The sequence below is a fragment of the Gobio gobio genome, assembly GCF_949357685.1.
Source record: "Gobio gobio genome assembly, chromosome: 14".
Taxonomy (NCBI): domain Eukaryota; kingdom Metazoa; phylum Chordata; class Actinopteri; order Cypriniformes; family Gobionidae; genus Gobio; species Gobio gobio.
The window spans coordinates 24,927,740-24,942,075 of record NC_137107.1 but is presented as its reverse complement, the minus strand read 5'-3'; the positions used below and the strand labels follow the sequence as shown (position 1 = coordinate 24,942,075).

Below are 14,336 nucleotides of genomic sequence, written 5' to 3'. Positions count from 1 at the left end.
CAAGAGAAATCCAGGCCCAGCCATTCTGAGGGCCTGTTAACTGCAGCACGGACAACAATGGGTCTTAAATCATTGCGCTGAAGTGCACAGGAAGCATTTCAAAGCCTAAAAGCAGCTGTAAATCACAGCAGCAATCGCAGACAGCGGGGTCACTTCCTGTGTGTATTCAGCTCTGCTTCCCATACGAGTCCATATGTAACTATCAGAAACGTCTGATTTACATTGAAGGGGAAGTCATTTCTGTGACACTAGCATCACCAAACAGCATTGCAAAAAAAAAAATTCATGACAGTTGTTGATTATTATTATTAATGAACATTACATTTTCTAGAAGGCATTTATAGGGTACAAGGGGCCTAAAGGCTCTTTTGATTTTATTTTCCTCTAAAGTCACTAGATGACACAAAAACTTGCATCAGCACTTTCCTAAACATCCGCTTTTCAAGATGCACATGGAAATTTGGCTTGACGTGATCGCGGGCAGTAGCACAAAGTTGATTTAATATTTGATGTTTTTTTTTATTTTTTATTATTGTTGAAGATTTAAGTGGCAAATGAGAATCGCTAAAATTATTGTATTATATTTTGAGAAAAAGGTATTCTTAATGATTTTGTTCCCTTTGAGTCGGTCACGTTTGATGTTACGTCGACGCAACCGATGTATTTAGGGAACGAGGGTTACATACGTAACCAAGACTTTTCTTAATAACGTGAGAATATGTAAAAGTAGGGTATTTGGGTTAAAAGACACCCCTGCTGTTGGGGCGAAAGGCACAATAATTATCATGATAATAAATACTTAGCTGACTTTTCCATTTGTTGACATTCCGATGGGAAATATCATATATTAAGTTGGGATAATCACCATATATATAATGAAACCATCCTATTTAAAAAAATATGATATTATCATATCATATAATAAAATATAATTTATATCTTTAAATCTATATTGAATTATTATGGGATATCCTTCAATGCTTTCAGTATCTTAACTTTTTAAAATGATTTTGTTTCTATATTTTTTAAATATTGCTAAAATTGCTAAAGTGATTGTTTTGAACAAGTATAAGCTTATACATTATTAAAACATTATTTTAGCTAAAGTATCAAAACTGTGTGCCTTTTTCCCCATGTTGGTGATCCTTTTACCCAGTGTGTGGAGTAAAAGGCCCCCCTCGCCACTCCATACATTTATACGATTTTTAAACAAAATAAATCACTTTTATGATTTATTTTCACACAAAATCTGTTGTTCCATAAATGTTCAATCCAAACACATATTTTTTTCTGCGATCATGCACTACGGGAGTAGTGTACATAATTTTTTTCTTAAGGTGTGGCTTTAGCCCCATTGTTCGCTACTAAAATAAATGATTTAAATTAACAATCTTAAATCTAGCCAGCAGCCATTTCACTCTGTAGCCCAAGACTGGTTTCCCACTGAAGCTAAGCAGGGCTGAGCCTGGTCAGTACCTGGATGGGAGACCTCCTGGGAAAACTAGGTATACCTGCTATAGCTATAGCTGCGGGTAGAGGTGTTAGTGAGGCCAGCAGGGGGTGCTCACCCTGTGGTCTGTGTGGGTCCTAATACCCCAGTATAGTGATGGGGACACTATACTCTAACAAGCACTGTCCTTCGGATGAGAAGTTAAACCGAGGTCCTGACTCTCTGTGGTCATTAAAAATCACCGGATGTCCTTCGATAAAGAGTAGGGGTGTAACCCCGGCATCCTGGCCAAATTTGCCCATTGACCCCTGTCCATCTTGGCCTCCTAATCTTCCCTATATATATATATATATATATATATATATATATATATATATATATATATATATATATATATATATATATATATATATATACGATTGGCTTCATCAATCAGCTGGTGTGTAATGAGCGTGCTTAGAAAAGTGCTATATAAATGTAACAAATTATTAGTATTATTTATTATTAAATGATCAAATAAGAACAATATACAAAAATGTAACAATAATTGAAAAACAATGTTACAATTATGATTAAATTAAACACTCTCCCTGTTTGCGATTGGTCAGACAAACAAACAGTCCCACCCTCAAATTCACGTCATTGGTTGAGTCAATGCTATTCTCTTCAGCTCAATTCAAAAGCATTGCAAAAAAATCGCGCAGAAATTACACACCTTTGAAAACGTCAGTAAAAACGCAGTCAACAACTCTACATATCTTTCTATATTTGATTTTAATCAACCAAACTCTGATAAAAGTGTTCAGATTAGGACCAACTTTAGAATTTGCTTTCAACATTCAATTTAATGGCCACGTATTATGACACCCGCAAAGGAAAGCCGCACAGCAGAACTTCTTATGCACCCTCAGCGGAGTTGATTGGGACACTGCAGCGAGGAGATCTGGTCTCGTAGAACGGCAGGAAATTTTGAAGTTTCGCTAATCCCCTTTTTCACGGCAAAGCCACAGAGAGAGCAGAATGCTGCTGCAATTCCCCTTATGCGAGGGCATGAATCACACGTCTGCCGACAATATTATCATCACTGTGTGCTCGCTGTGAGCTCGTCTATCTGTGAAATTGTGTAATCCTTGGAGATATTGCCAGGAATAATTTTATTATCTCTCTAAATAGCAAAATGAGCTGTATCCAGTTATTTGCAAAGTCCCAATCCCCAGTCTTGCCAAATGTTGTTTAAAAATAAATGTGCAAAACTTTTGTAAACATGACCGAGATATATGATTGTTTTTTTTGTCTTCTTCTGAAGTCTCAATTTTTTCAAAGGATGGATGCACCACAGCCCATTTCAGATCTCTGACAGAAACGAATAAAAGGATACCAGCGATTTCAGAGGCTTCTGCATTTTCCAAGGCCAGAACGTGTTGTTTCAGGGTTGTTCTCAACTCTGTCAGGGGAGAAACGAGTGGGCGGATACCGGGCTTGCGCATTTCAGACCTGGAGACTTGGGGCTCCACTTCTAACCACTGTGGTTTCTGCTGTTCAACACCCTCTACAAATAACACTCTATTCTTAGACGGACATCACAGAGGTGATTGGCTGTCAACAGCTAACGACTGCACTGCTGTTATTTCGGGAGGTTTGATGGGAACACTTTTTAATTAGGTATGTGGGTATAACTTCACAGGTTATGCAGATTACAGATATTACATTTATACTCTTTCATTGCTGCCTGTTATTATCATTAATTTGATCGAACGGTTCATATACTTTCCTTGCAGGGGGAAAACACTTTGGGAATTTAAGATGTTTCATTGTGTAATGAAAAGCCAGGCTGTCAGGTCTGGGATATAATGATGGCACATCATCAAAGTTGTAACACATGGCTGCACTAAGAACTTCATTAAAAATTATGAGGCCCTTGATTTGTGTCATGCAGTGACGCTCAGGCTTAAGTAGAAATATGGGATTTAGATGGTTAAAGTTGGATTAGCCAAATTTTCTGTTTGTGCATCTTTGTGGACCAATACACTTCACAACACAAAGCTATCAGAACTCATCAAGGCCAATTAGCTTTCAAAAAACGATTACATTTTCAATTTCTCCAGGACCTGCATTAAACACTTTACAAAGTTTACCAAAGAGATTCATAGATAGCATTCTGTTTTAGAAACATACAAATACATGTAATTATGGCTTGAGATTTATTCAAACTCTTGAAAGAGTATAAAACGTTTGTTATCTGTGTAGTGCTGAAGTCAATAATTAAAATTAACGGACAAAACAACACCATAATGTCCAAAATACATTATACATATACTCTTACAAACTAACATTTAGGCCAACAAACATGTAGAAGGTAAAAAAAAAAAAGAATGAATGAATGACTTTCATTTGTGCTTATTGTAAAAGTATTTGTCAATTAAATATTGAGGGAAATCGTATCATGGTTATTAGATTTGTGCTTATTGTAAAAGTATATTTAGTCAATTAAATATTGAGGAAATCATAATATGGTATTAGCTTTGTTTTTACATTATATATATTACATTGCCTATTTTATATAATCATTTTTCTTATGCTCAACCAAAAGTATCTTATCGACTTGAAATAGCTCTTTAGAAAAATCTATTATAATATAGATAAAAATATAAAATATGAAATGTAATATAATCCAATATGCATATGCAATATCCATCCATCCATCGTCAATTAGATATTTTCGGAGGAGCATAACAAACATTATTATTAGGGCTGTCAAAAGATTAATCGCGATTAATCACATCCAAAATAAAAGTTTGTGTTTACATAATATATTTGTGTGTACTCTGTATAATTATTATGTATATATAAATACAAACACATTCATGTATATATTTAAGAAATATTTGCATGTATATACTGTATATACATTTATATAATTTATATAATATATAAATATAAATATTTTATATATAAATATAATACATTTTTCTTAAATATATACATGCTTGTGTGTGTTTTTATATATAAATAATAATTATACACAGTACACACACATATATTATGTAAACACAAACTTTTATTTTGGATGAAATTAATCGCGATTAATCTTTTGACAGCCCTAATTATTATATAAAATATGCAATGTAATATAGAATATAATGTGTACACAAAAGCATTACCTACAATACTTTCTATGATTTTCCCAGGTTTTCCATTGACTGTGTATAATGGTTAGAACGCTGGTCATATAGCAAAGTCAACGGGTGTTTTTTGCTACAGCCCTGGGATGGTTTTTGGCACGGTTGAGCTAGTTTTAGTGCAGGTGTAAGAAGAGGAATCCAGGCAACTGGAGACTGATTTCACCCCTCACAGCTCACAGCATGGCTGTCTCCCTTTAGCAAAGGCTTGGGTGAGATCCAGACCGAGCTATTTCTCCTCAATGTCACATTTAGTAAAACACACACCACAGGTCTGGAGCACAGAGGAATGGGAGTAACCTTAACCCTGCCGCTGCAGTTACCGAGCATTACTGATTCAGCTATTAATCTTAACGCAATTGCCGAGCCTTTCTGGAAGGTGTGGGGAGCAGAGCGGCTTTTTTAGACAAAGCCAATCTTTTCATTCCACATTTCTCTAGCCAATACTAGCCATATTCTCTTAGCCAAGAGCTCAGTGGCATAAGGTTTGCAAAACCGATCCAAAGCGCAGCCCTCTAGTTTATTGCCTAACTGCTTTGCCCATCACATTGATTGGAATGCAGTCACAGGTCTATTCTCAGATGCGGAGCTGAAATGACACATGCACTTAAAGTGATGGCTCTACATCTAGTCGCTTCTTTGAGGAGGGGAAAATTGTGGAGAACTCTTGTTTTCAATAACACTGACGGTACAGAGAACGAAGAGGTCACAGAGAAATGCTCTCATTACTTGCCCACGTTTAGGCCATTCAGGGCAAACAATAGATCACTCCCAAATCACAGTGTTTTGAGTCACTGATCAATTATTCCTCTTTGTCCCACTACACACTTTTTGTGCAGCCGTTTAGAGCTTGACTTGGAGACTGTAATGGATTGCGGCTCTCGCTGGAGCAAACTGCTTTTGATGGGGTCCAATCTATAGTGTACACACCAGTGATCCACAAAGGATAGCCCCTTTTCACCGGTAAGGGGCCGCATCCATCATGGCTTTCTCGAGTGGCTGTGCATTAGGAGATGCCCTTGCTCAGATCAAGGTGCGCCCTTGAGCCTCACGAAAAAACGAATGTTTGATCTGGGAACCGTCCAGAGAGGCCGCAACTTTGCCGTATAAGGCGATGACCGGGAAACCCCACATCAGCATGCAGGGGCAGGCATGAGTGAACAAACAGAACCTGCTGCTTGTCAAACATCACGCCTGCATCAGCGCATAGAGCTCTGGGTATTAGAGGGGGGAGGGGCATGCAGCATTTCAATGAGACGATGACAAAAACAAGAGGGAGAGAGAGAGCGAGAGAGAGAGAGAAAGAGAGAAGCAATATTAGATTTCTGCTGTTGGCACATACTCAAATAAAACTGTGGAAATCCATCAGGCCGTGGGATCGATGGATCAGTGGGTCAGTGCCATGGCAGTCGGCCTGCAGCTGTGTTGTCATGGGTGACGGGTGAATGATTAAAGGTCGAGGGGCAAGAGTCGAAGAATTGTGACAAGTTTGGAAAAAGTCACTGCTGGATTGCTGTGCCCAAACACAGGTCAAAAGGAAAGCAAACATGAGCATGACATATTTACTGTGTGTGGAAAAACTGGGAATATGCTGTATATCATTATCATTATTATGGGTTTATGTGAGGATTGTTTTAAGTTCCAAGTTCCAAGTTGTTATATTTTTTGAAGCATATTAATATGTTGATGGCTATAATTAATGTATAGATTTACAGAATAAATCTATTTAATTGAGACATCAGTAGCTGTATCAGTATCAGTGCCATAAAACAAGTATTTTAAATATACTGTCTTTAATTTGGAGATTAAATATGAAATTATTACATTATAAAATATATTAAAAACGTACAAAAATGTACGTGTTTTTAATCACGATTAATCACAGAAAATTGTGTCTATCTATCTATCTATCTATCTATAGCCTGGCCATACTCAATTCTAGTCAGAATTTGAGTCTGGTACCGCTCCATTGAGCTTTGATTATGGGGCGTGTTTCAACCGAGCCAGGAAAGACCTCAATTGGATAGACCCACAACCAATCAGAGCAACGGAGCGACGCGTAACGTTAGTTGTCAAATGTCAACAGAACTCAACTGCACTGTTACCAAGTCGTGTTTTTCTCCATGTCCGCGGGTTGAAGCGACCCCAATTATGTGATTATATAAACCCAGGAATGCGAATTTTAGCAGGCAACCTTGCCAAAATAACATATTTTGCCAACCAAACGTTTTGAGTAGCAATTGTGCGCGACATTGCAAAAACACTTGGAAACCCTGTCTGCACGCACGCATGATTAAGTAACGTTACAAGAAAAACATGAGTGTAAACGATCTTTGGCAGTAGTAAAATAATTTAAGGATACACAGAGTACTTACCAACACGATCATCGTTTCTGAGAGAAATAGTGAAGGTGAACGCATATACGAACAAGTTCTCCGTTTAGGATAAGAGCAAATTCAACCCAAGAGCCTTCGATGACGTGGATGATTACGTTACTGTTGATCATCTGTCCATCATCGTCTAAAGCCCGCCCTGACAATTTCATTGGTCCGAACAGTTTCTGTTCGGGCATAATTCCACCTCTATGGAGCGAGTCCAGACCGAATTGCCCGAGCAAAACATTTTGTGGGCGGGGCTAAATTCGGCTGGCATCCAGGCTAATCTATCTATCTATCTATCTATCTATCTATCTATCTATCTATCTATCTATCTATCTATCTATCTATCTATCTATCTATCTATCTATCTATCTATCTATCTATCTATCTATCTATCTATCTATCTATCTATCTATCTATCTATCTATCTATCTATCTATCTATTATCTAGTGCAAAAATGTATTATTATTATTACTACTATTATTTACTATCAGTCGGCACAAAAAAGAGTGTACCTTTAAAGAGTAAAACTGTACTGTTTAATCCATGAATCTATTTTATTATTAATATTATTATGAATTATCAGCTAGCACAAAATAATAATAATAATAATAATAATACACTTTTTAGTAGAAAAAACAGCTGTTATTAGGCTACTAAGTCTTCAATTCATGTAGACACCTTTGAACAGTATTTTAAAATGTTATTTATGTTTTGCGTCAAATGATTTAATGAGTAAAAATTACCAAGGCTGCCTTTAAAATGTAGAAAAAAACAGAACTGTGACAAGCCTGTGCAATAAACACAAAGCGTATATGAGTGCTGGTTTCCAGCATGTCAAGGAGATAAGTGCTGTGCCAATGGCTCTTCAGATGGCATGAGATGCACAAATGACAAGCAGTGTCTAGAGCAAATGTCAACGGCATGTGACAGAGACAATGGGTCTACATGGCGTGGCAGACCCCCCACCCATCATTTCATAGTTTCATCAGCTCTGCCCTTGTACACCTGATTGACTTATTCTACTAATCTACATATCAATTACATAAATTATCTCCACCTTGCTAGCAGGGGCGCTTTGAGTGATGGGATCTGGCAGGATGTGATTATTGGTCAGTGGGAGTGAAGGTTTCCAGTTTGCTGAAGATGCTTTAGAACTGTATGGAAATGCAACACAAGCTGATTAGAAACCACAGTCATATTGTCCATTATAATCATGCATACAAATTTGTTTTAGGGATAAAATGCTCAGTGTATCAGAATGCATATTTCATTTACATGATTTCCTGCCACAAAGTGCTGGAAAGGACCAGATTCACATCCGTCTTGAATGAAGGGGCGGAATTTAAAAGCGCTCTGCCTCTGAGTCACACAGTCATCAAATTGATCTGTCAATTTTGTGAGCAAGCTGAACTTTATCAGTCGTCATTGCATCAGGGTTGGACACTCTGACAGCCACATTCAGTTGCGGGACTCCGGTAATGGCTTTGGAGATGCCTTACAAGAGCGGTGATGTAATTCACAACGTGTCGACTCCACCTCGGCTCCGTCAGGATTGCCAGCCCTGTTTCCACACGATAAGGACACTGAAAATTCATTGCATATTTTGCGGCAGATGGATGGGAGGGCAGGTGAGATTAATGTTGAGACGGAAGCAGTGAATCGGACTGACAATACCAGTTGTAATGAAAAACTCTGAAAGGGCCATGATTCTGCTAACAGTTGCCTTGATGATCCCATTACTGTGCGGGATCACATTCCCCCGTTGAACTACTTGTCATTGGGGATGAAGGACTGATCCCTCTAACCCTCTCTGTTTAAAAGGATCATTTAGCACTGTCCTCCCAGACTCTTCAGATGGAAAGCTCGGCTACAATAACTTCGCTTTGTGTGGGAGGTGACACATTGATTGTGGCTATCCAATGTCCCCACTCTCGTTGCTTCCCTCTTCCACTAAGTGTCCAGCAGCCATAAATGTGTCCAGCACTCAGACAACAAAAACAACGCATGACTGCTTTACTGATTAAATACTACATCAAAATCAAAAGTTATCTTGTTGGTTACACCCATCTTCGTCATGAAGGTTAAGATAAAAGCTATAATTTAGGCAAGTTTACATGTTAAAGTCCATTAAAAAGGTATGGGAAGGCAAGTCAGTGTGGTATCCCACCATGGAAATATGACTTGTTCAAACCAAATGATTTGACTTCCTTCACAATGAATCCAAAATATGATTGTGGTGATATTTTGCTGATATAAATATGCTATACCCTCAAAGTCATTACTTTGGACTTAAATTATATCATACAACTATTCATTCTGGTTGATTAGCCAAGATACATCCCTAGAGTGCTGATGTACAATACAGTACAACAGAGTAATCTGAGTTTACAGTGTTCCACATCTCAGTATGTGAGAGGTATGGGTTGGAAGTAGAGATGTGCAAGTTTTTCGAGGAAATCCTATTTTTTGAAGGTCACAACCTCTATGAAATTGACAACTGGTGGAGCTCTGCTCTTCCACCTCTTTACCATATGTATCAGTTGTTTCATTCAAATAATACTTTTATTACAATAATCAATAATAAAAGACTAACAGATGACTTTATTAATCAGCAGCTTTGTTCCTCTGTCTGCAGCAGTAAAGCAGATCTACACTGACCGCTTTGAGTTCATGCAGATGTGACAACACAGAGCAACTGGCAATACTGAGCTCTGTGAAGCTGCTCTGTTTCATACAATGTTGGTTTGAGGAATAGCAAAGGCAAGTGTCTGACAAAAAAAAAAAAAACAGTTAAGCAGTGTGAAAAAAGCCTTGTAGTAACATCTGTATTTGGCTATATATATATATATATATATATATATATATATATATAATAAATATATTATATATATATATATATATATATAGTCGGTAAGATTTTATAATGCTTTTTAAATAAGTTTTGTATGCTCACTAAGGCTGCATTTATATGATCAACATTTCAGAAAAACACAATTTAAAATAACTAAAAAAATAACAAAGCTGAATTTTCTGCATTCAGCTGAATCAAGCACCTAGGCATGCAGACGCTGGGTCGCTCTCAGGAGCTCAGTGAATTCAAGCGTGGTACCGTGATAGGCTGTCACCAGTCCATTTGTGAAATTTCCTCACTACTAAATATTCCACAGTGAACTGTTAGTGGTATTATAACAAAAGTGGATGCAATGGGGAACAACAGCAACTCAGCCACGAAGTGGTAGGCCATGTAAAATCACAGAGCGGGGTCAGCGCATGCTGAGGCACACAGTGAGCAGAAGTCGCCAACTTTCTGCAGAGTCAATAGATACAGACCTCCAAACTTCATGTGGACTTCAGATTAACTCAAGAACAGTGTGTAGAGAGCTTCATGGAATGCCTTACATCACCAACTGCAATGCAAAGCAAAGCGTGGGATGCAGTGGTGTAAAGCACGTCGCCACCGGACTCTAGAGCAGTGGAGACGTGTTCTCTGGAGTGACCAATCACACTTCTCTGTTTGGCAATTATGGTGTGGGGTTGTTTTTCAGGTGTGGGCTTGGCCCCTTAGTTCCAGTGAAAGGGACTCCTAAAGCTTCAGCATAGCAAGACATTTTGGACAATTTCGGGATGGCCCCTTCCTGTTCCAAAACGACTGCGCACCAGTGCACAAAGCAAGGTCCATAAAAACATGGATGAGCGAGTTTGGTGTGGAGGAATTTGACTGGTTTCACAGAGTCCTGATCTCAACCCGATAGAACACCTTTGGGATGAATTAAAGCGGAGACTGCGAGCCAGGCCTTCTCGGCCAACATCAGTGCCTGACCTTACAAATGCGCTTCTAGAAGAATGGTCAAAAATTCCCATAAACACACTCCTAAACCTTGTGGAAAGCCATCCCAGAAGAGTCGAAGCTGTTTTAGCTGCAAAGGGTGGGCCAACTCCATATTAAACTCTATGGATTAAGAATGGGATGTAACTAAAGTTTATGTGCATGTAAATGCAGGCGTCCCAAACTTTTGGCAATATAGTGTATACACACACACACAGACACATGTGCATGCACAGCTTGTTAGAAAAAAGTTTTTGTTGTGATTTATTGAGTTGTTAATCTCTCACCTTTTGTTGAGATCAACATATAATACAAATCATTATTATTTGATTATTATTATTATTACAGTTATTATTATTATTTAAAAAACAAACTGTTTTCTCTCAACAAAAGGTGGGAGAATAACCAAATAAATCACAACAAAAACTCTGACCTATCATAGAAGATGCAGGAATTAAAGTAGAATCCTAAAAGCACAAAAATAAATGTTTAAGCAGCTAGAAACTCCAGTAGGTGATTAAAGCTTGTAGCACAGACTAGCTATTTGACTTTGAGGATTATCACTGGAATATGACAAGCTCACTGGACACTCAACATATGCTAGAGCTCAGCAGGAAGACAGGTTGTCAATGTAGCACACAATCTTTGATTGACACAGGTGCCATAAAAGATGCCTGGCAAGGAACAGTGGCGTGAAAGGAGCAGGACATGAAAAGAAGCACATCTGGCCCGCACTTTTATCCCACAAACCCATCCTTCCTCTAAATCTGCAGTGAGTGCAAAGAGCACAAGGCCACTCCCCATGTGATCTATTAAGGCACAGATCAAAGCGCGCACATGACGTACTAAGCGAAACTCAGGGCATGCGCACACATATCAGTGTGCTGTCTCAACAGCCCGCTTTCCAGTGTAATAATTCTCCTTAATCAAATCAAAGCTTTTTAGAACCACTGGGACTGAGCAACCCGGTCGATAAAGAGGAAATGCTGAATAAATGCTGAGGGCTTACCGTGGCCTCCCCTTGTGAGGAAGGGCATCCTGTTGATGGCGATGGGTACGGTACCATGCTTGTTATGGAAGTGATGGACATGGTGTGTGGTGCTCAGGCTGGAAGACACACGAGCACTGGCCGTTCTGTCCGGCACAGAGGCCAACAAGGCCAGAGATAATACCAGTCTCCACCAAGTGCCGAGGCCCAGCCAGCTGCCTCCACCACACTCCCAGCCCAGCAACACCACCTCCAGCTTGGGGCAACAAGGCCCGGCGTAGGCCCTTCCACACCCCATTTGTCCCACCCGTTGAAAAGAGTACATCTCAGAGAGCAGTGCCCATGTCAATCATTATCCACGGGTCAAGTAAATGATGCAGAAGAAAACAATGCTACACAAAACCCAGAGGCTTTCACAGTAGGTTTCCAAAGAGACGATAAAATCCTCAAAAAGAAGAAATTCCTTTCAAGTACGGCTTCAAAAAAAACCAAAGGGGAAAAAAACAATTGGGCAGTTCCTCCTGGCTTTCACGCTCGGCGACTATCAAAAAAAAAAAAAAGCAGCCAAACAAGGGAGCTTGTCTGCGAAGAGAAGGAGGGAAGGCTCAATCGAGTCGATAATCATCTGAGCTGCAACTCCCAAAAGCGTTCTAATCACGGCCGCATGAATCAATATTTCTGGATGCAGATTTTGCGACTTAATTGATGAGAGAAACGCTCCAGGTGGAAGAGATGCCGGGAGGCGTCTCCCTTCGAGTTCCCAGCCTCAGGTACGGCTTACGCGCTATTTAGACCACTCTCCCTCAGAGGGCAGCTCCTCTATCGCGCAAGAGGAGATAAGAAACATCCCGGTGGCTAATGGATTATTCTAATACTGATTAAAAGATGACAGGAAACAGACCGAATGAGACTGACCCGGGCACGGCACGATGAAGGCGTTGGAGCGCTCACGTTTCCTTTTCACAGACGGAGAGATAAAGAGACTTCTGCTGCAGCATGGTAGAGGGAAAAAGCAGCAAATAAATAAATAAAGCCGGCTGCAGACGCAGCGCGAAGCTTCTCCGCTGCACGCTCCCTCTTGAAGTGGAAGACCAGGATCAGTTTTCCAGCACCATCCTGGATCGCTCTCTTGGATTCTTGTCTCTGCCTCTGATGCAAACACTGTATCGATTAGCACTGCATTTTATCCCTCTTTTCTCTTTTCCCTCCCCCTTTCCGATAAGCATTCACTTGCTAATGTGCTTAGTCTGACAGTGTTACCAGCAAATGCCCCTCACAGCCGAAGTGTGGACGACCAAAATCCGTACGTGCGCCGGTGCGCTGAAATGCATGCTAATTCAATTAGTCTCCATGCGATCCTCGATAGATCTTCTCCCGGGATTGATGGGATCGAGAGCAAAGACTGAGAAAAAAACAACAACCCAGAAACAACAAGCGTTGCTTGCCGCAAGCGTGAGGTGCAGGACGCACGGTCCTCCTTCTGGATGCTCAACCAGAGACTGCTACAGAGATGGAGAGAGAGAGAGAGAGAGAGAGAGAGAGAGAGAGAGAGAGAGAGAGAGAAGGAGAGGAGAGCGGTGCAGTGTGTGTCTGAGGAAGAGAGAGAAAGAGAGGGGAGGGGTGCGCAGGGAGCGGGCGATCGTAGTGCATAAGCACACATGCAGACATAGAAAGAAGCCAAAAAATGGAGAAGAAAAAGGAATCAGTTGCACGGCACACACGCAACCAGGAATACAAATTCAGGGTGCTGCGCACGCTCACCGCAGCCTCGGAAACACCAGCACCACACTGCAGAACTTGACCAGTGAGACTAGCAATGGAAGAAGCTGTTTATTCCTCCAGTGATAAATGAAAGTGCTAAAGAAAGAGAGTTTTGAAAGGGTGTTTTTTGCATTTTACAAGTGCTCTATTTTCAGCCAATGTGGAAATCACACTCAGGAAATCTGAAAAGTCTTGCTGGTGCCAGATGCAACCCACCCCCCCTGCGACCAAGATAGCAGTAGTTGGTTCCCGATCTTGATGAATAATTTAGTACCAGACAAAATTTGACGGCAAATGCCTGCCACTGTCTCTCTAATATTTTCTAAACGATTCAATTCCACACTCATTTGTTCTGGTTTTTGTATTAAAAGATGTGCTTATTCATACAGAATCATTTACTAACTAGAAGGGTTAGACAGATATTCAAATTATTTGAATATGACAAAAGGCCCATGAGATAAATTTTGGAGTTTTCTGACTTAGTAAACATGTTAAATTTGAGACAATCTACAAAGTAAAACAACATACTAGCATACTCCTAAACGCTGGCAAAAATGACTTTCAATAGATACACATATACTCTACACAAACGCACACATACTGTATATATGTATATACACCTATCAGGCATAACATTATGACCAGTTGAAGTGAATAACAATGATTATCTCTATCTCTTTATCACGGCACCTGTTAGTGGGTGGGATATACAGTCAAACCAAAAAATATTCAGACACTAGATATAATTTT

The 14,336-nt window shown here is 39.7% G+C and overlaps 1 protein-coding gene across 2 annotated transcripts in view; it reads right to left on the bottom strand.

Annotated features, from left to right (window-relative positions):
* Window positions 1-14,336, bottom strand: part of nrxn2a (neurexin 2a) — a gene marked incomplete at its 5' end in the record, with an annotated part of 403,284 nt that overhangs the window by 133,874 nt on the left and 255,074 nt on the right. The window contains one exon of one of the 2 annotated variants that reach the window (XM_079834264.1): window positions 11,847-13,329. The exons of the other annotated variant lie outside the window; for it this stretch is intronic. Within the exon in view, the coding sequence (XP_079690390.1) occupies window positions 11,847-12,150 (304 nt within the window). Of the gene's footprint in view, window positions 1-11,846; window positions 13,330-14,336 lie in introns of those variants that run through there. 2 annotated transcript variants of the gene reach the window in all.